The sequence below is a fragment of the Stegostoma tigrinum genome, chromosome 15, assembly GCF_030684315.1.
Source record: "Stegostoma tigrinum isolate sSteTig4 chromosome 15, sSteTig4.hap1, whole genome shotgun sequence".
NCBI lineage: Eukaryota > Metazoa > Chordata > Chondrichthyes > Orectolobiformes > Stegostomatidae > Stegostoma > Stegostoma tigrinum.
The window spans coordinates 33,175,712-33,201,272 of NC_081368.1; the positions used below are offsets into that span (position 1 = coordinate 33,175,712).

The following is a 25,561-nucleotide window of genomic DNA, read 5'->3' on the forward strand; positions in this document are numbered from 1 at the left end:
GCCCAGTACATTGCCTTCTGGTTACTCCTACCAAAGTGCATCACCTCACACTTATCTGCATTAAACTCCATTTGCCACCTCTCAGCCCAGCTCTGCAGCTTATCTATGTCTCTCTGCAACCTATAGTATCCTTCATCACTATCCACAACTCCACCAACCTTAGTGTCGACTGCAAATTTACTAAACCATCCTTCTACGCCCTCATCCAGGTCATTTATACAAATGACGAACAGCAGTGGACCCAACACCGACCCTTGCGGTACACCACTAGTAATTGGACTCCAGGATGAACATTTCCCATCAACCACCACCCTCTGTCTTCTTTCAGCAAGCCAATTTCCGATCCAAACTGATATATCTCTCACAATCCCATTCCTCCTGACTTTGATCTTCCTGTAATTCTCAGATTCTGGAATCATTCACACGGATTAGAAGGTACCATGTGCAATCCTGCTGTTCAACAATGGAAATAACAAGAAAACTGGGAACAATAGGAATAGCAATAAAGCTCCAAGTCAGAATGATGTGTCAATTGAAGGGGAACTTGCAGGTTATGACATTCCCATGCATATAATACTCTTGCCTTTCTGGGTAGTTGAAGTTGCCAGTTTGAAAAGTTTTGCCAAGGTAAGCTTGGTGAGTTGCCACAATGCATCTAATATACAGTGCTCACCGCTACCATTGCATGTTGGAGGGAGTAAATGTTGAAGCGGTGAATGGGGTACTTCGACCTGGATGATGTTAAGCATCTTGAATGTTTTAGGAGCCACATTCATCCAAGTAGGTGGAGAGCATTCCATCATACTCTTGGCTTGAACCTTGTAGATTATGAACAGGTTTTGTAGAATTCCTAACCTACGACTTCTCTTGTAGCCACAATATTCTTGTGGCTAATCTAGTTCAGTTTCTGGTAAAGGTAATCTCCAAGATCTCAATCGCTGGGAATCTAGTAATGACTGCTTCGGTATTGAATAATTATGACTTGTACCGAACATTATGTCATCATCAGCAAACAGTCCAACCTCTGACCTAATGGTCGAGGGAAGATGAAGCCACTGAAGGTGTTTGACCTTTGGACATTATCCTGCGGCATTCCTGCAGAAATATTGTGGTACTGAGGTGATTGGCCTTTCTTTGAACAGTTTCTCAAGCCCTGCCCTTCACCTTAAAATTATGGCCACTCATTATCGACCTTTAATACATGCTGGCTCAGCCAGCCATGCCCACATCACATGAATCAATTCAAAGCAGTGAATGGCACGAACATAGCTGATTGAATATAGTGCATTGCCAGGAAAAATAGAAAATCATTATATATTTTACATGGCAAATGACCATTAGTGGGGAAGCATTTGTATTCAAAGGAACCTTGGTAGCCATGTTGGTCAGTTACACTGGAGCAGACAATTAGAAAACAGATCGTGTGTTAGTCTTTATTACAAAGGGATTGGAATATAAAAGTGAAGATGTTTTACTGCATTTGTAAGGGCCCATGATGAGATTGCATCTAAATACTATGTAGAATTTTGGGCACCTTGTCCAAGGAAGGGGATATTAGCCATGGAATGAATGCAGCAAAACCTCACTGTATTGATACTTGGGATGAAGGGATTGTCCTCTGAGGAGAGGTCATGCATATTAGGGTTATCTTCCCTGAAATTAATAAGAAGGAAAACTGATTTCAATAAGTCATATAAAATTCTTAAAATGGATAAATGCTCGTAAGATGCTTTTCCTTTTGTGAATCTAGGATATACAGTCTCAGAAGTATCAGTCAAACTTTGAGGACTGATATAAAAAGTATCTTCAATCAGAGGGTTGTGAATCATTTGGAATTTCAGTCCCAGAGAGATGTGCATGCTCAGTCATTGAGTGCAAGACAAAGCTTGACAGTATATCAGATACCAAAGGTATTAAGGAATATGGGAATTGTTCAGGAATTGTGGTAAAAGATCAACAATGATTGTATAGGATGGTAGAGCAGGCTCAAAGATTCGAAAGTCTTACTTCTCCTTGTGTCTTAGGCTGTTGACACAAAATCAAGCTGTAATTAATTCTCTTATTTTCCGTGGTGAAACAATAAATGTCGCAAGTCAAAAGTTGCATTGACTCCCTTCATCAGTTGGACAGAGTCCAGCTGATCTATGAAGAGCAGAATTTTTGAAATTCTAAAGGTTCTCAACTAGCTGGTTGTAAAGACAGAATCTCTCACTGGAAATCAAAAATCTAAACAGGGTTTCTCCTCATTAATGTATTTCAGTGAGTATAGCTTGAAAGTGGATGAAATTGTTTTACTTTCCATCCCAATTTCCGTTACAAATAGCTTTCCAAAACCTGCTGTTCAGGTGCAGATATGAAAACTAATAACTTGGCTCCATTACCAAAAGATGGCCAACACCTTTGAAGTAAAAAATGACCAATACCTTCAACAGAGAAAAAAGAAACTGGCAAAGGGAAAAGACACATTTTAGCCAAACTTCTTCATCCCGACACTCATGCCCTAAATAGCGATGTAAAGATCAGTAAACATGTGCTTATGTGCAAAATATGCTTTCTAGCAAAATCTAATTGTGTATGTTGGGGATTCACTCATCCTAATTCATTTTATATGTTATATCTTGCAGGGCACACCTAGTCATGCGCCTTTGCTAAGTGCCTTTCCTAGTTGTTTACTCCCAAGTGTCTTTTAATAGTTTTGCCCATATTTTTGGAATGGAATGTTAAAATCTGCAAAAGGAGGTAAGTGAAAAAAATGTGCAGTTAAATATATTTATATCCCAAAGATGACTGCGAAAGGGGTTTAAAATGTGAACATATTTTAGATATTATATGAATTGGGTATTTCACTTGTTTCAGAGGGCAGGACATCCTGTGATGTGTTAACCTATATCTGGCCTTTTCATAAACATTAATTTACCACCATTTACCACCGAGTCATTTGTAGCTAAACAAATTAAGACAATTAAAAATTATGGTCTGAGCTTCTGTGCAATGAAAGGAAATTGTTATTTTTTTCCTGGGCAATTAATAGCTCACTAGCCAAATCGTTGGCCGAAAAGATATCATTTAATTTAGTCATTGTTAATTTCAGGAGCACACAATCTTCTACTGAGTGCTGATGAAAGGTCACAGATCTGAAACTCGCTTTCTCTTTCCCGAGATACTTCAGATCTGTTCAACATTTCCAGTATTTTCTGTTGTTATTATTGAAAACAGGCATCCTCCTAATTATCATGCAAAAGGAACATGACTCCTTGGGTACTGTTAAACATGATATATTACTGACATTTCTATGGCATTTAAAATTAACAGTAAGATTAGAGTTGACAGTATTGTATTACAAAAAGTATCGTCTGCCAAATGACAAAAAAAAATGCAGATCTAAAATGTCCAATATTTGATGTATGTACATGAAATTAAATTATTTAGGTTTGGCAAAGAGCCTACACACAGTAAAAGAGTCCAGTCAACATCAATAGAGGCTGTCATTTACTCATGATGCTTCAACATATCTTGTCATTTCAACACGATGTGGTAATTTGGATTCCTCATACAGTCAAGCTCATTACTCATCAACACTTACTGCTTATGCAAAATGTTCTAAAAATTATTTTGAAGTAAATCTCGCAATTTCAATGCTAACACAACAAAAATAACCTTTTTTAAGGGTACTGATGGCCAGGCTAGTTCATCATCTCAGTTAATGTTTAATGGACAATCAAACTGTTGATATTTCTAATTTTTCCAAAGTAAATTTGCTGTCTTGCATTGTCCTTTTTTGGTGGATTTAATTGGTCCACTATCCATCTATAGGCTCATTGACTCATATCATCACATAGCACAGAAACAGATCCTTCAGTCCACCTCAGCCATGCCGACCAAGTTTCCCAGACTAAATTAGTCCAACTTATCTGCATTTGGTCCATATCTCTCTATACCCTTCCTATACAAGTAACTATCCAAATGTCTTTGAAATATTGTAGCTGTACCTGCATCTACACTCCCTCTGGCATTTCATTCCACATATGAACCACCTCTGTGTGACAAAGTTACCCCTCAGGTGCCTTTGAAATCATTCTCTCTTACCTTAAAAAATGCCCCAGTTTGAAACATCCCACCCGAAGGAAAAGACCTTTGCTATTCACCTTACCCATGCCCCTCGTGATTTTAGAAATCTCTGTAAGATTAATCAACCTCCTACACTCCAGTGAAAAAAGTCACAGCCTCTCTTTCTAACTTAAACCCTCTAGTCCTGGCAGCCTTCCTGGTAAATATTATTTGAACCCTTTTCAATTTAGTAATGCCCTTACGATAGCAGAGCAACCAGAACTGTACACAGTACTCCAAAAGTGGTGTCATCAACGCCCTCTAAAACATCAACATATTGTACCAACTTCTCTACTCAATGATCTGAGAAATGAAGATAAACTTGCTAAATGCCTTCTAAACCACCCTGTCTACCTGAGATGCAAATTTCAAAGAAGTATGTTCCTGAACCTCTAGGTCTCTCTGTTTGGCAATACAACCCAAGACCTCCCATTGTACAGCTCTTGCTTGCTTTACCAAATGCAATACTTTGCATCTATTTAAATTAAATGGGTTCTGCTATTCCTCAGCTCATTGGCTCAATTGATCAAGACTTCTTTGTCATCTTAGATAACCTTCTTCACTGTCAACTATACCAGCAGTCTTGGTGTCATCTGCAAACCTACTAACCATGCCTCCTGAATTGTCATCCAAATCATTTATATAAATGACAAACAAAAGTAGACCCAGCACCGATCCCTGCAGAAGGATGTTGGTCACAAGAAACAACCCACAACACCCTCTACTTCTTACTTCCAAGCCAATTTTGCATCCTATTAGCAAGCTCATCCTGAATCCCTTGTGATCTCACCTTATTAATCTATCTACCATGCAGAACCTTGTCAAAGAATTTAATAAAGTCCATGTAGACAACATTTACCACTCTGCCGTCAATCTTTTCAGTTATGTCCTCAAAATACTCAATCAAGTTTGTTTGATGTGATTTCCCACACACAGAGCCATGCCTCTCCAAATCCTTTTAAACCTATCTCTCTGTTATTCTAAACATTTGATGAAGCTAATTGAAACCTGAAAGATGCACCATAAACATACTTACCAAGTTATTCTTTCAGAGATAGTAGGAACTGCAGATGCTGGAGAATCTGAGATAACAAAGTGTAGAGCTGGATGAACACAGCAGACCAAGCAGCTTCAGCCTTCCTGTTCCTCTGATGCTGCATGGCCTGCTGTGTTCATCCAGCTCCATGCCTTGTTATGTCAAGTTATTCTATTCTGTTTCTGCAATCTTTGTAGATACAATTGTACATCATATAAAGGGTTGTTGCCGCCATGCAATCTAATAAAGAGCTTTTAGCAACTTATCCAGCAATCTCAAGCACGCAACTTCATGCCAGCTGTCCCGAGTGACTCTTCAAATCAGGTGATCTACGTTCCACACATTCCAAGTATAATCATTGAGTGCACATTTACTAAAGCCTATAAAATTCAGAAGTGAGAATCGACCATAGAAGTGGTAAGTAAAAGCATTTTAGAAGTGGTTCATTCTAGTCAAAGGCTGATTAGCATTTTCACATGAGCTATAATTCTGTTTGCTATTGATTGGTAAGACTGCAAAAAGTCATTCTTTACTTCTCTAACTAATGAGCAAAGGAGGAGAAACTTCTTTGTGCAATGCTTCATCATTAAAGCAATATCATGCAACAGTTGGAAAGCACTTGGTAAATCAGTGAGGAGGATGTGTTCAGTTGTAATTGGACAAGCAGCAAATCTGTCCATCACTGAGTCATAGTTTCTTCAGTTATTGAGCTCAGAAATTTGGACATCGTAAGGTTTGCCTACAAATAGAGTTAGGTATCTTAACATCTTCAGTTCGCACAGTTTTGTTGATAGCAAGCACAGTTTGAGGGTAAATGATAACAACAACTTCTATTTATGGAGTACAATAAGTGCAGTAAAATGTTTCAAAGTCTGTCACGAGAGCATTATCAAATCAATGAAATCCACAATGATACAGTGTTGCATGACTGCCTGATTGTGTTGCAGAGCAAGGGGAACACTGCCACTCAAGAAATTGCTTTCACCACAATTTTGTTGTAAGATCACAGTCCTAAGTTCAGACATAATTTTAAAAATAAAATGCTTAGACTGGTTCCTGGAGATATATGGCTCCAACCCACAGCATGCTGTTTTGTCTGTAAAACGTGTAAATTGAGAAAGCCTTAATGTCATGATTCAAAGACCTAGTGGCTGCCCAAGCATTCACCTCTGTCCTTTTTCTCCGGCACTGTAGAAGGATCATCTACCAGCAAGGGAAAGCCTGAAGCATTGAAATGGGTAGAGATCATCCTCAGGAGGAGGAAATAACCTATCCTGCCAATCCAGATGCAGGGAGAAAATGTGGGCGTGGAATGAGGTGAATTCCAACTTTAGAGGGTTTCTTCTGTTCTATAATCATTCTATGCTTACTGGGCTTACTAATAAGAAGGATAAATATGCAGATGAGTTACTTAAGAATCCTTCATTTAAAAGGATTGGTAGAGGCCAGCAGCAGAGGAAAACTGCTTCAGAAAAATTGATTGACTATAGAGAGATCCTTCCAGCTCACAGTGACCCTATAGACCACAGATGGCAGAGACTCAGCTGGCTGTTGATCACCTCTCAATCTGCAAAAGCTCATTCCTATGGAGCCTGGAGCAGCAGGGTGAAACTGTTCTCCACAATAGCCCCAGTCCTTAGTTCTACACATTCCCACTCCACTTTCCTGGTATGCCACCTTCCCTTTCAGTGCCCGTAATTTGGTTGTACTTTCAACTATCACAAGATGATGTAAAAATGTGGCCAATGTTAGGGAGTCCAGGCTACCTCTGAAACCTGCAGAGATGCTGGTAGGTCATCCCTACAATAATAATAAGGGAAACAGGCTTTAATGAAAATCATAGCTGATAGCACTTTTTCCTCCAACTCAGTAAAAATGTTTAATACTTTCAAATAAAAGTAAAATTCTTTAAATGTGAACATTACACAATTTTTTTGCAATCTCTTGGTTCAATCCCCATTTCATTAAGCACACATCAAAAAGCCCAAACGTTTCTACAGTTTCTTTTTTTGAAGTGATTCATCTTATCTCTTCCAGATTTACACAAATAATGGATAGTGGATAAAATGATGGTATGTGGGGGTGTATGCAAAGTAAGTCATTGAGTGATGTCAGACCTCAGAAAGTCAGGAATTATGCAGGTGTAAGTGACTCATGAGATCCTACAACACCAATATTAGATGTTTAATGTAGTACTTCCGAAACTGCTTCGTGACACTGGTATTGTTTGCCAATTTTTCCATTACTGTTTTCTCCTGACTCTTGTTAGGGTAGTTTCAAGGTAAACCTACAATACTTTGCCTGGTAGGCTTTCCCCAGGTGTAATATGAGCATCAACAAGCTAAGTCCTCAAGGTATAGCAGATGGTCGAGCACTTGCACATAATGTGGGTTATCAATATTTCACGCGAGGTATAAGTTTTTTACTTGGAAGTTCAGAGAATTAATGGTGGCAAGATATTGATCAGTGGAGGTGGATATCATATCCTCATCAACATTCATAACCACGAATAAGGGTGACTGAAGTGTGATCAGTGATCTGAAACAAAACTAATTATATATTGCCCCAAACTATATTCACCAACTGTTGAATTTCAAACTAAAAATTTAACATGAAACCAACATGTGCATAAGGATGGGCTACGAATAAGGAATGGTGGGTGTGAGCCATTAATCCTAAAGTTTGTAAACTTGTTTAAAGGAATTCCAATGTGAAGAAAAATAAAATCACCATAGTCCCACTTGTATGCCACTATAAGATAACTTGTAGTGGCATACCTTAAGGATCATCACGCCTCTGGTGAGGGGCAAAGTTGAGCATAGGGGTCTCCACAGTGATCTTGGCTAGTATGGGAACTGTTGGTGTTACTCCACATAATAAACCAGTCATCCAGCCAACTAAGCTACCCAACTCCCAGAGAAAGAAGCGTAACATTGAAGACAGCAGTTTAGAATTTGGCCTGCTTTGAGGCTACTTTCAAATGCATACTTTTTGATATGAGGGCAGTGAATTATTGATTGCTGCTTCTGTACTCCCTAATGCTCTCAGTCCACAAATTCTGCCCCCACCACACACACAAACACAAATACAATTCTTTTCTAACTTTCTCGTTTTATCATAAGAAAGAATGTAGAGGGATCTCAAGAGGTTCAAGTGGTCAACACATCGTGTTTTAAAGATGCTATGTGATCATCAGATTGGGAGGTGCTTAACAAAGTCTCAAAAGTGAACACTTCAGAAACTTTACCTTAAGCAATAAGATTGGCCTGTACTTTTGTCCCCAATACAGACCAACTTGACAACTTTGTGTTGCCTGCAAATTTACATGGTTCCCATATGCAAATAGCACTAAACACACAAATAGGTCGTTGCACAATTTAGTAGGCGAATCAAGTTTATTCATCTGTTAAAACTGGATGCATTTTATCTGGAGCAGATGCTGGAATTGTTTGTGCAAAAAAAATGAATGCAGTGCAACAGGAGAATGTGGAAAGAACCAAACATATTTAAATTCCTGGTCAAAAGCACCTTCACAGCCAATGGCAATGCTGACTATGAGTTTGAAGCTCTGATTGCAGCAGCTTTTGGTATATTTCAGCATTTCTTCCTGAAGTGTTGTCTTCTGAAGCACCATTCTCCATTGATGATCATGTTGGAGTGTCATCCTGAGTGAAATTGGTCTTTTGTTGAGGGCATTTCTCCTTCTCCGCTTTCTCCCTCTTTTAGAGGGCTTCTTGCTAAATGTGACCTCTTGACATTTTCCCAGTTATGTTGAAGTCCATGAGAATTACTTACCACTGCACATAGGGCTGAGAACAAGTAGTATGTGCAGGGAACATGACATAGGATGAAGTGCTTCGCCAAACACCATGACACTGTCTGAAGGACTCTAGATAATACAAAATACTTCTACAATCACAACAACAGTCAATAGTATTACATAAGCAATCCAACCTTAAGTAGTTGATAATTCCTTTAAATAGCAACATTTTGGGTGATTCTTCATATATACTCAGCTGAGTGAGACTATTACAGGGCATTAAACCAAAAACATTAATCCATAATGTAGCAGAACTGATGTGACATCTCAATCTCCCAACTTTAACATACAGGGTGTATGTGTCACCAACAGGACTAACATCTATTGACTAATCTTACTGCCCTAGAGAAGTTGGCAGTGTGCCATCCACACTACTGCTTCCAGCAGATGTTTCCTGTGATCACCCAAAGCCAGTGCCCACTCTCAGGCACAATTTGGAGGTAAAACAGCACCGGCAGCCCCAAGAATCCAGGGGCTAAGAATTTGAGTTTTATGACCTATCTTTTTGTAAATACATGTTGACATTTTTCAGTTGCCACTCCTATTACTGCACATTTTGGCAAGAATGTCATTTCTTTCCTTTTAGAGAATATAGGCTTTAAACATAGCATGTCGCTCACCTGAAGTGTTTCAAAATCAAATGTTACATCATTAATTATTTATTTGTTCAATATTGAATTTATGAATATGATTTTCTCCATACAACAGCAGAATGATTTTCAGTGGTTCCAATCTATTTCTACTTTAGAAAGAATCCAAAGTGATGCTAGTACAGTAAATCATAATCCAACAGACAGGACTTCAATTTGTAGTCTGTGTGTTCATACAGAGACCTCAGTGAACTAATATACATTCAAATGAGAAAACTCAGATTTCCTGGTACAGAGGCTATTAGCTACTCGAATGTATCTCCTGTTGTAGCCAACCTGAAACCATGCAATAATAATATCCAAGGCAAAGTTTATTCCTTGAAACATTTTCGTACAATAGTATCAGAAAAGAAACAAAAACAATTCAGAGAGAAACATTTGATGGTTCATATTGCTTTTCGCATTGGGAACCAATGTCCTCCAATACAGCATCTTGAGAAAGGTCTATAAATCATCTACATAGTAAATTCTCAGCATTTTGGAATGCGTCTCAGAGTAGGAATAAACTTATAATTCTCTGAGTAAAAGTTTTCCTACCTTACTCACGGGTACTTGCTCCGCACCATGCTTCAGAGGTCTGACAGTGCCATGAAAGAAACCGGCACAATATTTATTACTCCCATTATTTTCATGGATCCTGGACATCTCACTTCCAAGTACAGCATCATCTGCAGAGGTAAAATGCCACAAGGTAATGCAATATGCCAATGACAATCTTTGCCATTCTGCATTGTCACGTGACCTCGGTTTAACTCTACTTTGGTTCAGTTAATATTCACTGGAGGTGGCAAAAACATTGAAAGTGATTATATAAAATAAAACTTGACTAATTATCTAACTCATGATTAATTTTTATCGCAATACAGACATACTTCTGTGAGATGTATGAGTCACACACTGAATAAAAATGCTATGTATAAATAATTGTGTAACTTACACATACTCACCCACATTTTGTGACCCCAACCTAAACCTTAACTTCGGAAGAGATTTCCTATTACATTTACATAACATAACCAGGGTTTTCATGTTATCATGTAATAGATCACTGAAGAGGGACTGACTATAGTCAGAAATAATAACCGTGAGTGCTGGAGAAACTCAGGTCTCGCTGCAACTGTTGAGAGAAAAACAGAGTTAATGTTTTAAATCCAGCGACCCTTCATCAGACCAATTATAGGTAGATTTGGTAAATCCTCCTGCTGCAATTATATGTTAGTTACAGCTTGCTTAGGATATACTGAACTTTAACTTGTAGTCCGTATTGGTTAGACAAACGAAGGGCACAGAGTGTATCCAAGCGGTTCTTTTCACATTTGGTTCAGTGTAGTTTAGAGAAGGCTCGACAACAACAATTTGCTTAAGTATGAGTGTTTATTGAGTAATAGTAAAAGGTGAAAAAGAAAGGAACATTTATTAAGTAAATAAAAAGACTTAAAAAAAAGTTAAAAAGTGATACACCTCATGCCCTCCTGGCCATCAGGGTCCCCTCGATCGACAGCTAGACTAGAGGATGAGCTTGTTCCTCGCACTGTTCACGATCCTGGTCTGAGGTGAAGTCCAATGACTTGGAACAAAGCTGTCTTTCTTATAGAGTGTGACAAACGGCAAGGCATGGAAAAAAAACATTGATAGAAGGCAAAACTTCTGGCCTGTACAAAAAACAGCTACAGAAAAACAAGCAACAAGTGTCTCCCTCAGCCTGTAAAGGAATGTTCACAGGACACATTCAAGGTTGTGCAACTTGTGAAGTGTCATCATTTACTTTCCCAGCATATTTTCCCATCCTATACAATCTGTCTTCTCGTGCAGCTGTACAATATCATCAATAACTTCTAGCCCTTCAGCCCATTCTATACAGGGTTGCTATGTCTGCCATGGATTCAGATTCAAGATTTTTGAGAAGACTTGTAGCTCCGGTTGGTGATATGGCTGTTGACATGCTTGCTGAGCTGGTCCATCTCAGCAGATCCCGAGGTTTGGAGGCCAGGCCAGGGAACACACTGACGCTTCGTCGGAGGCTGCACTGGGGATGTTGCAAACACGGTTGCGGTGCGTCTGCAGAACAACAGACCAGCTCGGTGAGCCAACCAACCTCAACACCCACAACCCGAGCCACAACACTACTCCAAAACCTTATTCTTCAGTTTTATCTCACATTGTCCTCAAATACAGAGAATTTGGTCTATGCCTGTTAAATATCTCCTCTATAGGGCAATCCACTTATTCAGGAAGCTGTCAAGTGAATTTTCCTTGCATACTGTCCAGGACAAATGCCTACTTCTTTACCTTAGGAGACTAAAACCATACATAGTTCTCCAGGTGTGGCTTCACCCATGCCTTATGTAATTCCTGTTAGTGTTCTTTATTCTTGTGATCTTATCTTTTCATAGTATCACAATAATTTATATTACAGAAAAGAGGAGACTTGTAGACTGACAAGTCAACTTTGATTGGTGGAGGTGTTGCAACAGGAAACTGTAGGTTTGCCATACTTTCGTATAATACCAAAAAGTAGTGTTTAATCTTTATTCATCCCATAGAGAACTGGTCCCTGCATTTGAATGTATGTAACTTCCAGCATGCATATATGAGCCATAGAACATAGAACATTACAGCACAGTACAGGCCCTTTGGCCTTTGATGTTGTGCTGACCTGTCATACCAATCTGAAGCCCATCTAAGCTACACTATTCCATGTACATCCATATGTCCAATGACGACTTAAATGTACTTAAAGTTGGCGAATCTACTACCATGTTGTGAATTTTACCAATTATCTTATATTGGTTGTTGGAGTAGCTATTAGTGCACTCAGGATTATTCAGCAAGGGCTGCTCAATTACAGAATCACATTTAGCAGGAAATGCTTCATCTTGGATTTTGCAAGCATGATATGGTTGAGTAGGGACTGTACTCTACCTATTATGAACAGTCAGATGTGATGTTTGACTTAGTGAGCTATGCACTGGAACATAATACATACATGCTTGTCATCAGTCTGCCACTGAAACTCATGCAGTTTTATTCAGTGAAATTAAGATAGAATCCCTTTTAGAACAGATAGCAGAATCTTAACATATTTCATACCAAAATAGATAACATTATAGTTCTTCACATTTTATTTAATCTGCCACTTGCTCAACCTGTCCAGACCTTTCAGCAGTCTCTTTATGTCCTCCTTGGAGTGCAGTGGAGGCCAGGACGTTAGATGCCTTCAAGGCAGAGATCGACAAATTCTTGATCTCACAAGGAATCAAGGGCTACGTGGAGAGGGAGGTGGAGTTGAAATTCCCATCAGCCATGATTTAAATGGTGGAGTGGACTTGCTGGGCTCAATGGCCTTACTTCCACTCCTATGTCTTATGGTCTTATGGTCTTCTCACCATCCAACCAAAACTATGGATCTACTTTATGGATGACACCTTTGTTATCATCAAATGCTGTAAATTGGAGGGAATTCATCTATTCATAAACAACATCTCACCGTCATAAAATTCACCAGATAAGAAGAGAACAGCAACAGACTTCCCTTCCTTGGTTGAATGTAAGAATGTAAGGTGATCTCCAGAATAGAGTACTCAGAAGGGCCACCCATACAGATCAGGTATTCAATTTCATTAGCAGTCATCTTAATGCCCACAAATTGGGCTGCATCAAAACACTGTACAAGTGAGCCACATCACACTGCAGCAGCACAGAGCTACGCAGTTAAGGAAGAACACCTGTATAGTGTCTTTAGGAAAAACAGTTACCCAAAAAGTGTAGTCCACTGAAGCCTACATAACAGACCACAACAGAAAGACACAACACATCCAGAGACACTAGTCATCCTACCATACATTAAGGGCTTACCTGAAGTGACCACCAGAATACTCTGTCCCCTAGGAATCAAACCTACAGCTACACTGCAAAAGGTACTGACAAGAACAAAGGATCCAACAACCACAACTGACAGAACTAATGTTATTTACAAAGTACCACGTAAAGACTGCCAAAAACATTACATAGGGCAGACCAGAAGAAAAATAGCCATCAGGACTCATGAACACCAACTAGCCACCAAGACCCATGACCAACTATCATTCATTTCAATACACATGGACAAAGAGTAACACCAGTTCCACTGGGACAACATAGCCATCATAGAATAAGCCAATCAAAGACATGCACGAGAATTCTCAGACACCTGGCACTCAAGCCTGATGCTCTCCATTCACAGACATGTAGAGTTGATCCCCATATACCAACCACTAAGAAACAATTCCAGCAGCGATGCCACCCATCCCAGCAAACTGAGACACATTAATAGCAAGTGAGACAGAACACTGACGCTTCGCTGGAGGCACACTGATGATATTACCTTCATCAGTGGTAACGTCTGCAAACAAACTTACCAGGTTGGTGACCCAGTCAACAACTGCATAAATTCAGATGCTGATGAAAGTGAATGCATTCATGTACTTTCACCCATAGGGATTTGAAACATGTGACTGATTTTACAGTTGTTAAATTGAAATAAACTATTCTATACACAAAAAGCAATACCTCTTGTACCTAAGTGCCAACTCAAGACCATGTTTAATCCTTTGTGGCCTTCTCTGTATTGAAATTTTAAGTGAACTACTGGAGGATAGCACTAAAGCTATAAAGGGTAGGAGGGTAAAGTATGAAATAGTGCTTGAAGGTATACTTCCTCCACTTGGGAAGTAGTCAGTTCAGTTGGCTGGATGGTTGCTTCGCAATGCAAAGTGATACCAGTTGTAATCGTTCAGTTCTCACACCTGCTGATTGTTATGAAGGTGTCTTCTTCTTAAACTCTCCCTTTGACTGTGGTGCAGTGACCTGCAGATTAAACAACCGCTGTGTGTGTCTCTCTCCCTAGCGCGAGGGTATTTCTATGGTGACTAGATTTGCTCCATCTCTGGTCGATCAATGGTCCCATTCCTTCTACAGCATTAGACCATGCTGTAGAATTTACTCTTTAAATCCCCAAACCTCTTCATTACCATTGCCTCCTTTAAGATTAAAGGTTGAGTTTGCAAAAAATTTGGGTAATTGTCAATTTTGGGGAGTTTCCTGGAGGGTTTTGCTCCATGAGCCCGAGAAACTATTAAACATAGCAAGCCTCATTAAATATGCACATTGCCTCCATGTGCCACTCTTGTACAAGCTTGTGCTCAGCAGCAGTGGTGGTTGCTCTCACTGTACTAAGGCCTGCGATGGTTTGCCCACATGAAGGCTACTATATAAATGCAAATGTTGTTAATCTTTAGCCATTAGTGCTTCCCATCTGTTTCTTATTGTCAATGTCTGAATGTACTCTGTCAAGCAGCAGTTTGTCTGGTGGTGCCCCTACATCTGAGCTAGGAGACCTGCATTCAAGTCCCACCTATCCCAGAGTACGTCTGAACAGGATGATCGTTCCTTTCTTAAAAAAAATCTGTCAAAATAGACCCTACTACTGGTAGTGATTCCCCACAGCTTCTGACCATGCTTGCAAACTTTTCGTTGTCACTATTTTCCTTCAGTGGCATAGTGGCTCAATGGTTAGCACAGCTCCCTCACAATGCTAGGGACCCAGGTTCGACTCCAGCCTTGGGTGACTGTCTGTGTGGAGTTTGCACATTCTTTTCATGGCTGTAAGAGTTTCCTCCCACAGAACAACGATGTACAGATTAAGTGGATTGGCTATCTTAAATTGCCCCATAATGTGCAGGATATGCAATGTAGCCTAGCTATGAAAAGTACAGGGTCACAAAGGTGGCGTTGGTCTGGGTGAAAAGTTCTTTGGAGGGTTGGAGTAGACTCGAATGGTTAAATGACATGTTACCATACTGTAGGGTTTCTGTGATCCCTCCTCTTCCCCATCTCACTACTTCCTCTCTTCCAAGACTATCCCCTCCATGCAAACATTGGCAATCTTTGGTCCAATCTCAGTGTTGTCACACTCTTCTCTAAATCTTGCCGCTGTTGACAAACAACTTCATGCCCTATCTCTGTGTTGCTTGTGCAAAATGCTGTAGCACTTCTATTTGGGTCATTCTGCTATTATAAGCTCACTTTCCACATCCTGTTTCTGAACCGATTCCAACTGTTGACACAGCTTCAAGAATTTACATTCAAAATTTCTAAACTGTTCCACCTGCCTGCTGGAGATATGATAGCGGATGTGTAAAGGAAAAGAAAAGCAATGACTATCTGACAAAAGGAGCAAATGTTTATGAGGATGGGGAATTAGAATTTTGGTAATCTAGGGTAAAGAACAGTTTAGAGAATGAAAAAGAAAGAGAAAAGGAAAGAAGGAAAAAGAGAACAACCCTTTAGAGAAGTATAAGCATGAGAAGAAGAAGCGGAATGGCACTGAAGGAATGAAAGAGATCAAAAGCGAAATGTAGGATGAAAGAAGGTATGTTAGGATAATGGGAGGAAGGAAAGAAAATACAGCTCAGAAGGAGAATCACAAAGATTGACTTAAATAAATCATGCTTAAAGAGCCAAGGCAGATTCATGCCTCCGTTAGTAAGAAAGGAAGGCAAGAGGCATTAATGGATTTCATTAGGTATGGAAGGGATAAGACAGGGGTGATGACTATCTTATAGGAAAGAAATACTGCAATAAATAGCATGGTTAGGTAGCATAAAGGGCAGTGACTGGTAAAAACAAAAGGCCCAAAAGATGGCAAAAAAGAGAGCAGAGCACTTAAGAAGTAGATGTAGAACTACATTGGTAAATAGTTCAATGTCAATTCAATGTTGCTGAGATTATAAATGAGAAACCTTGATCTGAAAGAAAGGAGAGAGAGGAAACAATTTGACAATAATTCAAAACAATCTGAGGAAGGGTCACTAGACCCGAAACATTAACACTGATTTCTCTTCACAGATGCTGCCAGACCTAATGACCTTTTCCAGCAATTCCTGTGTTTGTTTCTGATTTACAGCTTCCAAAATTCTTTCAATTTTTATTTGAAAACAGTCCAAATTTGAAAACCTCAAGTCTTATGATAGAATCAAGTTGAATTTTGGAAAGGAATAAATTATCATGAAGTAATCCTAAATTAGGGATCACCTTTTATCTTGGCCCACAAGGGAACAGAAAAATTAAACTAAAAATTAAAAGTAACAACCTTACCCTGGGTCCATTTTTCAATAGGTTTGATCTGGGAGTGAAGCTGCGTAGATCTTAAAAGTTTACTCTGGCTCCCGTGACATAATTGGTACTCGAACAGCTATTTAAATATTGACTCTGTGGTTTTAGGCATATGTTCTTAGTGTCTAACATTACTGCCAATAGGGTCTGAGTAGTAAGTAAGTGGGACGTCACACATTTCATTGTAACAACCACCGCTTAGATACTTGTTGAGATTATAGATTTCACAGAGCATTTTATGACTGGAGAGCTAGATTTCTGGGCACAATTTGAAGACATATGGAGTTGTGCTCATCCCTTCCCGTTACAAGTCTTCCCAACTTCTGCTTTGACCCATGGGGAATAAATTAGCCTTACTCATTGTGTAGAAAACACGCAAGATCAAGTGGAAAGTTTATTTCAGAGCCCACTTAATGTGATCCATGGACATGATTGGAACATGATGTTAAAATTGACATTGTACCCAGTCCCAGTTCAGTTAAACAATTGATGGGATAGGTTAAAATTGCAGAATGCGAAATCAATGTTCCACCTAACCTGATGGGTTTCCCACCATCTGGCCAGAATTTTCTTGGTTTTGCAGGGTGGCTCTAAAGGTGGAATAGGAAGGAATTTGACAGAAGTTGATATCAGGTTAGAAGGCCAACATTTTCCACCCTTCAGCTGATCTTCTTAGAGTCAGGTTGCTCCTGGAAAAGCTATCCTCCCCTCCGCGCCCCAACACCACACCCCACACAACCGAGGGCTGTAACTTGCCAACTTGCATTATTAACATTCCCCTTGTAGATTCATTAAGTAGTCGTCTAGGATCTTTCTTTTGGCAGATATCTCACCCCACCACAAGGACTAAACTTGGCAGGTACCTAGAGGTGGCTTGCCAGCAGCAGACTCTTACAGACTTTTCAGAGTCTTTACCAGAATTACATTCATCAGTGGGTCATAGCTGCCAAGGCTGACCATCCTGAGATATGATTTACTCTCTACAGAAAGTAGCCTCGCAGTTGTCCCCAGGGAGTTTTTTCAATGAAATCCTAGCCCATTTACTCTCCAACAATGGTAGGATCCATCTCTGACAATCAGAGTGCCATCCCTGTAAGGTAGCAGGTCCTCTGATTTGGCCTGCACTCTCAGGAACCTATTCAATTCAATTAATAGGTTGCCTCCAGAAGGTTTTCCCAGGTTGGTACACTGACAGGTAGAGTTGGGTTGAAACCTGGAAATGTTTCTGCCATCCAACTATTCCTTAAACTGCACAGGACTATTCTACAGTGAGTTAGGTTACAACTGACCTCAAAGAGTTCCACTTGTGAAAATATACAGCAACATGCTTCATGTTAATTGGCACTTTTAATGCATAATGTGTTGTTGAAACCGTTGCACTCCTTCTAAAATAAGATCCCAATTGCTCCTGAATACCAGGCAGCTCAGATCTCTCTTCCAAATGTTCATGCTTTCTGGGCACATGAAAATCCAGGATGGACCCTTTGATGTTACTGAATGACAGGGGCTCTGACATGTAACAGAATCACATGAGAAATCTAATGTGATCTATCTCAATGAGGGGAGCAACTTGGTCCATCTTTTAACCAAGTTTCACTCATCAAGACAAGATTCTCACTTGGAAGCAACTTTATTACTTCAACGTCTCACCTCATCAATTTGCAGATTCTTATCTTACTATCTGCTGTGAATAAACTAGATGCTGAGATTTCTTGACATGGAAGTCAGATTGGGCACCCAGTAACACCATCTTACCACTTGCTCCAGAGGATCCCCATGTTGGACACCAGGCGCCAATATCTCAGGGCATGCTCCATTGACCCCGGCCACACACACCACACATCCATGGACATTGGCACTCAACTTGCGCCTCAAAGAACACTCATGACATATACATACAGGATACCTCAGCACTTCAATGCAGTACCACAGGACAAAATGGCAACTATCAAAGGAATGCTGCAGCAAGAAACTGTGCTCAGGGCTCATGAATTGAACCAGTCTGCATCTCCGGACTGTTAGTTTGTTGTCTTAGCAATCACTTACTTAGAAACAACCTGGCTTGTCACAGCAATTCTGCCTTGCCTGACATTTTTGTGACTAGACCTTCAGCCAAAGACACCAAGATCACAATACTGTTATCTTGCTACGCAATTTAGCATAAGCACAAAGCCAGGAAGCTTGTTGTTGCTATCAGCAGCCATCAGCCAAGGGAAAGACCTTTGCTCAGGGGATCCCATCATAAGGATTTGATCAATGTCAATCAACCACACAGTGTGATCAGAGTCAGGATCCTCTCATCATGAAGGATGAGAAGTCAAATGTCAGTAAGCTCTGACTGAGGGCATAAAATGACAAGAGGCAAGACAGGACAAAACAGGGATTCTGTGAGCGTTCTGGAAGTCGCAAGGTGTGAGACTGCTAACCCAGCAAGCTGGGCTGATGAGTAGCAAGTAACATTCGCACCATACAAATACCAGGAAATAACCATCTCCAATAGCAATCAAACCACTGCCCTTTGACATTCAATGGTGTTATTATCACTGAAACCCTCACTATCAACATCCTTGGTGTTACCATTGACCAGAAACTCAACTGGACTCACCACATAAACGCAGCGGCTACAAAAGCAGGTCAGAAGCTAGGAATACTGTGATGAGTAACTCATATCCTGACTCCCCAAAGCCTGTCCACCATCTACAAAGTAGAAGTCAGGAATGCGATGGAATACTGTCCACTTGCCTCAATGAGTGCAGCCCCAACAACGCTCAATAAGCTTGACACCATCCAGGACAAAACAGCTCATTTGATTGGCACCACACCCACAAACATCTACTCCCTCCACCACTGACGCTCAGTAGCAGCAGTGTGTACTGTTTACAATGCACTGCAGAAATTCACTAAGACAGCACCTTCCAATCCCACACCTCTTCCATCTAGAAGGACAAGGGCAGCAGATACATGACAACACCACCCTTCGCAAATCCCCTCCAAGCCACTCACCATCCTGACTTGGAAATATATCACCATTCCTTCACTGTCACTGGGTCAAAATCTTGGAATTCCCTCCCCAATGGCATTGTGGGTCAACCAACAGAGCATGCACTGCAACAGTTCAAGAGGCAGCTCACCACATTCTCGAGGGCAACTGGGGATGGGTAATAAATGCTGAACAGCCAATGACGCCTACGTCCCAGCTCTGAGGTGCAGCCTCACCCAAGGGATGGGTAATAAATGCTGAACAGCCAATGACGCCTACGTCCCAGCTCTGAGGTGCAGCCTCACCCAAGGGATGGGTAATAAATGCTGAACAGCCAATGACGCCTACGTCCCAGCTCTGAGGTGCAGCCTCACCCAAGGGATGGGTAATAAATGCTGAACCGCCAATGACGCCCACGTCCCAGCTCTGAGGTGCAGCCTCACCCAAGGGATGGGTAATAAATGCTGAACCGCCAATGACGCCTACGTCCCAGCTCTGAGGTGCAGCCTCACCCAAGGGATGGGTAATAAATGCTGAACAGCCAATGACGCCTACGTCCCAGCTCTGAGGTGCAGCCTCACCCAAGGGATGGGTAATAAATGCTGAACAGCCAATGACGCCTACGTCCCAGCTCTGAGGTGCAGCCTCACCCAAGGGATGGGTAATAAATGCTGAACAGCCAATGACGCCTACGTCCCAGCTCTGAGGTGCAGCCTCATCCAACCCATGAGCTGTGTACTTATCCATGCACACAGTGTCCTTACAGCAGCATTTCAATGCCAATTGCCAGTGCACCTCGAAGTAAGATTTTAATGTGCAGAAGCATCCTGTAAGTGGATCAAAGAAGTGCACTGAGGCTCCTGAATGTTTAGCAGGCATTGAAAGTCAGCATTTAAAGACACAGGATGACAGAATATCATCCCATAGATATGTTCTGCTGGCCTGCAGGAACAAGCAGTGAGCTGAAGCCAGCAGGTCCCCACTGTGACTTTCTTGCTTGGAATTGTGAACTTCTCATTTCTTAGTAGTGGGTAATAGGATAGCATGCAGCATATCAATGAGGTGAGGTTTGCAGTTAGCAAAGCTGGCAACAAGCAATAATCTCCATTAATAGGCATCTAACTGCCAACTAATGAAAGTCCTACCTCAGCATATTGAGTGGAGTTTAATGCACACTTTGCCATTACTCCTTTCAGAAACAAAAAAATTATGCAACAAGATTCAAGCAGCAAAGTCAAACTCAAGCTACTAGTGAAAATCCATTGAACATTGCAAAATGTGAATTCTGTCAAGCAAGACTAAAGATGGCAAAAGCTGATATTTTTATACTTCCTTCAGCAGAATTAAATTGTATAACTGAGGAACAGCTGAGTTGGAAAAGGCATTAAGAACACATTCAAATCACATCAGAACTGGCGACAGAATTCAACTTGGACAATTCAGTAAAACAGCAAAAACATGCATTTACATAGCACCTTTAATGAATGCCCTGGAGGTGATTCAGATCAGCCTCCCCAGTCAAACTTTGACACCAAACCACATGGGAGATATTAGGTCTCAATGGCTAAACCCACGTTAAAGAACTGTCATAAAGGAGGAGAAAGATGTAGTGACATCGAGAAGGTTAGGGAGGGAATGCTGGCGTTTCAGGCTTAGACAACAGTATTCATGGCCACCAGCCCAATAATGACTACATAATTAAAATTAGGTAGTCTCAAGGGGGCAGAATTGAAGTAGCAATCTTGCAGGGTTGGAATTCTGGTGGTGTTATATAGATTTGCTGGGGCAATGGCATGGAAGCATTTGTACATAGGGATGAGAATTTTTAAGTTGTTTTAATTGTTAAATGCACAAGTGACAAAGCAAAGGGCTTCATTAAATCACTCAATCTGACATTGAGAATTATTTAAAAAACCATAACATGCTGATCAACCTTGCATTGGGTGTTTCAACATCAAGAAAATATGGTTTATGAAAGGTCTAAAAATAAGCTGTACATCTATTAAATCTGTCTGTTCTAAATATGAACTCAACCATGTACACTGCTCACCACATCTATAGGTACATTCAAAAACAGACTGGAAGCTGTATGTCTTAATATCAAGCACCAAGAGGTTTGGTAAGAGTCATAGATGTCAACACAACTCACTTATCAGGAAGGACTGCTGGGTTTTCCTGACTATCCACTGATCATGCAGGAATTTAAAACACCTGTGTTGAACAAGTGGAGAATCAGGATTGAAGGAAAGCACTGAACTAACACTTTAAGTTTTTCTGTGCATGAAAATTGAAACCTGAAGCCAGTGAACAATTATTTCTGCACATTAGATGCAGAATGTTTAAGAAAGTATAACCATAGATGTTAATCCATTTTTAATGCCAATCATTCAGATGTCTTAAAGATATATTCAAAAATAAATAGTATTTAATTTAGCTCTCTGCAGATAAATTTTAACTTGCATGAAGTCATTAGTAGTACCAATATCTGTGAGCTTGAATTTACAATCTATTCAGAACTGGCACACCTTCAGGAAATTTGCACAGGCTGCCCTTTCATATGGAGGCACAGCAATATTGGAGTGTGGCAGAAATAAGTCAAGCAAAATGCCTTGTCCTCCATATGCAGCAGTCTGCAATGGTCACCTCAAGGACCATGAGTTAGGCAGCAAAGCCAATCAGTTGGTTCACTAATATCGAGTCAAAGTCTACGCTGGGAACAGGACTCAGGCTTAAGTATTGAATTATAGTTCCTCTCAGTTTCAGGCAAGAATGTTGATCAGCTATTTCAAAGCCCACTCAAAAATGTAATTTTGTGGAAGATGGCTCAGGTTGCCAATGTGTAGGACTTGTTTAGCAAAATAAGCAAGGTCTAGAGCTTAAGTAAAATGTTCCATCTTCTATGAAAATTTGGCAAGTTTATAATATTTGGAAATTTTTAAAAAAATTAATATTCTATTGATACATGGAAACTCTAGTTTCAATTGTCATGCTTTTTCTGCACCTGGCATTTGTACTTGTGGTATCTAAATGAGCCGTACGCAGTTTAGTCTATACAAGAACAGCACAGATTAAGATGTTAAATGGCAAAAATACTCATGGAGAAATATTGATGGAAGCGATATATATTTCTAATAATATATTATCACAATGACAATGTTTTCATTTATTAATGATGCAGCAAGTCACCAGCATGGCCATCACTTATTGTTCATCTCTAATTGTATTTAACAAGATGATAGAGAATTATCACAGCTTGTATGTAGTTGCACTTGCAGTTTAGAGCTCTAGGATTTTTACTCAGCAACAATGAAGGAAGAGTAATCTATTTCCATGCTGAGATGGTGTGTGACTTGGAAGAGAACCTGGAAGCAGTGATATTAACGTGTACTTGCTACCCTTGCCTTTCTATACTCTTGTGTGTCAACACAACACAGCTTTTGATGTACACTTGTGCAAAAGTAACAGAGTATCATAAGCAATGATAATGGGAACTACAGATGCTGGCGAATCCAAGAAAACAAAGTGTGAAGCTGGATGAACACAGCTCCTGAGATGTTGCTTGGCCTACTGTGTTTATCCAGCTTCACGCTTTGTTATCACAGAGTATCATAAGCAAATTGACTTGAGTGCAAAGAGAGTTGTGCAACCATTTCTATTCAGTGCTTTACTTATTGCTTATGGTTGACTTATTTCTGCCACACAGTAACCCTGCCTCCATACAAAAGAGTGGCTTGTGCAAATTTTCTGAGTTCATACCCATAGAACATAGAACATAGCACACAATGTTGTGCCGAACTTTTAACCTAATCCTAAGGTCCATTTAACCTCCACACCTACCTTATATTATCATCCATATGCCTAACTAATAGCTGCTTAAATGCCCCTAATGAGGTCGACTCCACTACTCTGTCTGGCAATGCATTCCACGTCCTGGTCCAGCATTATTCTAGTCTGTTCTGCTGTTGTATTTCTACTGGTCTTCTGAGAACTGTAAGAATACATTTTTAAATGTTTTTATTGTGTGCTGAAGGTCGAGCATCTCCAGTGTCTTGTAAAACATACCATTTAATTACCCAATGAGCAAAGCTCTCCAAGTGGCAAAGCAGACATACATAGGGCACCTTTTTTGCCCAAGCTCAAAGCAACATTTAGTTAGCAATATAACTGTTACTGCCAGTCATAAACCATGCTCTGCCATTATTATTGGTATCCATAGCAACCAATTTAACTTGACAGAGTAATTTGGATTGATGTTCTTGCTATTTTAATAAGGCGTATTTCTTTTAAAAAAGAGGTTTGCATGAGTATTTCATAAGCACTGGTATAATCACACCTTCATGTTGCAATTACAAATTAGAAAGAACATTCGACCCATCTCCGAGCATTTTCCAATTGCATGATTAATCTGTTTCTCATACATCTTCAGGATTTGAGATCCCTGGCTCTGTCTGGAGGTTTCTTTCACATAGTGATCATTCCTTTTGCTTAAAAAATTCCTGATATCTATCCTAAAATAACCATTTTCCATTTGAACTAATGGACCCAGTTCAACTCTCAGAATTTAATTTAAACTCATATATTGTATAATATTGTGGTTCTTCATTGCACTATCTCGAGTGTTTGACAATTCCTGTTATTTCCTGACAACCAAAACAGGATGCAATAGTTAAGGTGCAATCTGACTACAGCGTTATAACTTTCTATCACTCTCTTCTATCTTATTTTCTGCTGATAACAAAGTGTGGGACTGGATTAACACAGCAGGCCAGTAGCATCTTAGGACCACAAAAGCTGACATTTCAGGCCTACACCCTTCATCTGTTTTGTTTGCGTTACAGTCTTTTTGAATAAAAATATAATTTTAGCATAAGAATCTGCACTCTTTAACTATCCATTACTCATTAATATGTCTTCTCGCATTAAGCAATTTCATTTGATGTGCTATTTATGAGATGAACGGGAGAAAGTATGCAAGCTTGTCGGCTACTCTGATACCAAGGGGCCTGAGTAGTCTTGTGGTCATCTCTGATATGTCCCTGATGTATGGTCGGGTGACTATTGTGTCTGGCCATGTTGTGTCTTCTTGCAGTCATCTGCTGTGGAAGCTAAGGAGGATTTTTTTGGGGTTTCCATTCCTTTTAAAAACTCTATATAAGTGCTCATGATAATAAAGTGTGAAGCTGGATGAACACAGCAGGCCAAGCAGCATCTCAGGAGCACAACAGCTGACGTTTCAAGCCTAGATCCTTCATCGGGCCCGAAACATCAGCTCTTGTGCTCCTGAGATGCTGCTTGGCCTGCTGTGTTCATCCAGCTTCACACTTTATTATCTTGGATTCTCCAGCATCTTCAGTTCCCATTATCTCCGGTATAAGTGCTCAAGTTCTGCTTTGCCCAATTCCAGGTTGCTGCCAACAGATGGCGATAGAACCAACACCACAGTTAGGAAACCGGATCACAACAAACCTGAAGAAATTACGCAACTCGGGATCCATCAGCAAGACAGACGACCAAAAAATTAAACCAGAGGTATCTAACACATCTTGCCTCTCTGGACTCCTAAGGTACATAAGACAGGGGTCTCCCTCAGACCCATTGTCTCACTACCAGGCACACCAACATGTAGACTAGCCAAAGAACTACAACAAAAACTAAAATACTTCGTTGACAACACTAACCATTCCATCCACTCCTCCCGAGAATTCTTTAACATCCTCAAGCACACCAGAATAGAACTGGATGAAATAATGGTATCCTTTGAAGTAACAGCACTATTTACATCCATAAACATCGATCTAGCCAAAGAGACAATTGCC

General features: G+C 40.2%; 1 protein-coding gene across 2 annotated transcripts in view; it reads right to left on the reverse strand.

Annotated features, from left to right (window-relative positions):
- Positions 1–25,561, reverse strand: part of arhgef9a (Cdc42 guanine nucleotide exchange factor (GEF) 9a) — a 317,786-nt gene that overhangs the window by 250,689 nt on the left and 41,536 nt on the right. For both annotated transcript variants that reach the window (XM_048544087.2, XM_048544086.2), the window contains exon 5: positions 10,151–10,281. In XM_048544087.2, the coding sequence (XP_048400044.1) occupies positions 10,151–10,281 (131 nt within the window). The remainder of the gene's footprint in view (positions 1–10,150; positions 10,282–25,561) is intronic.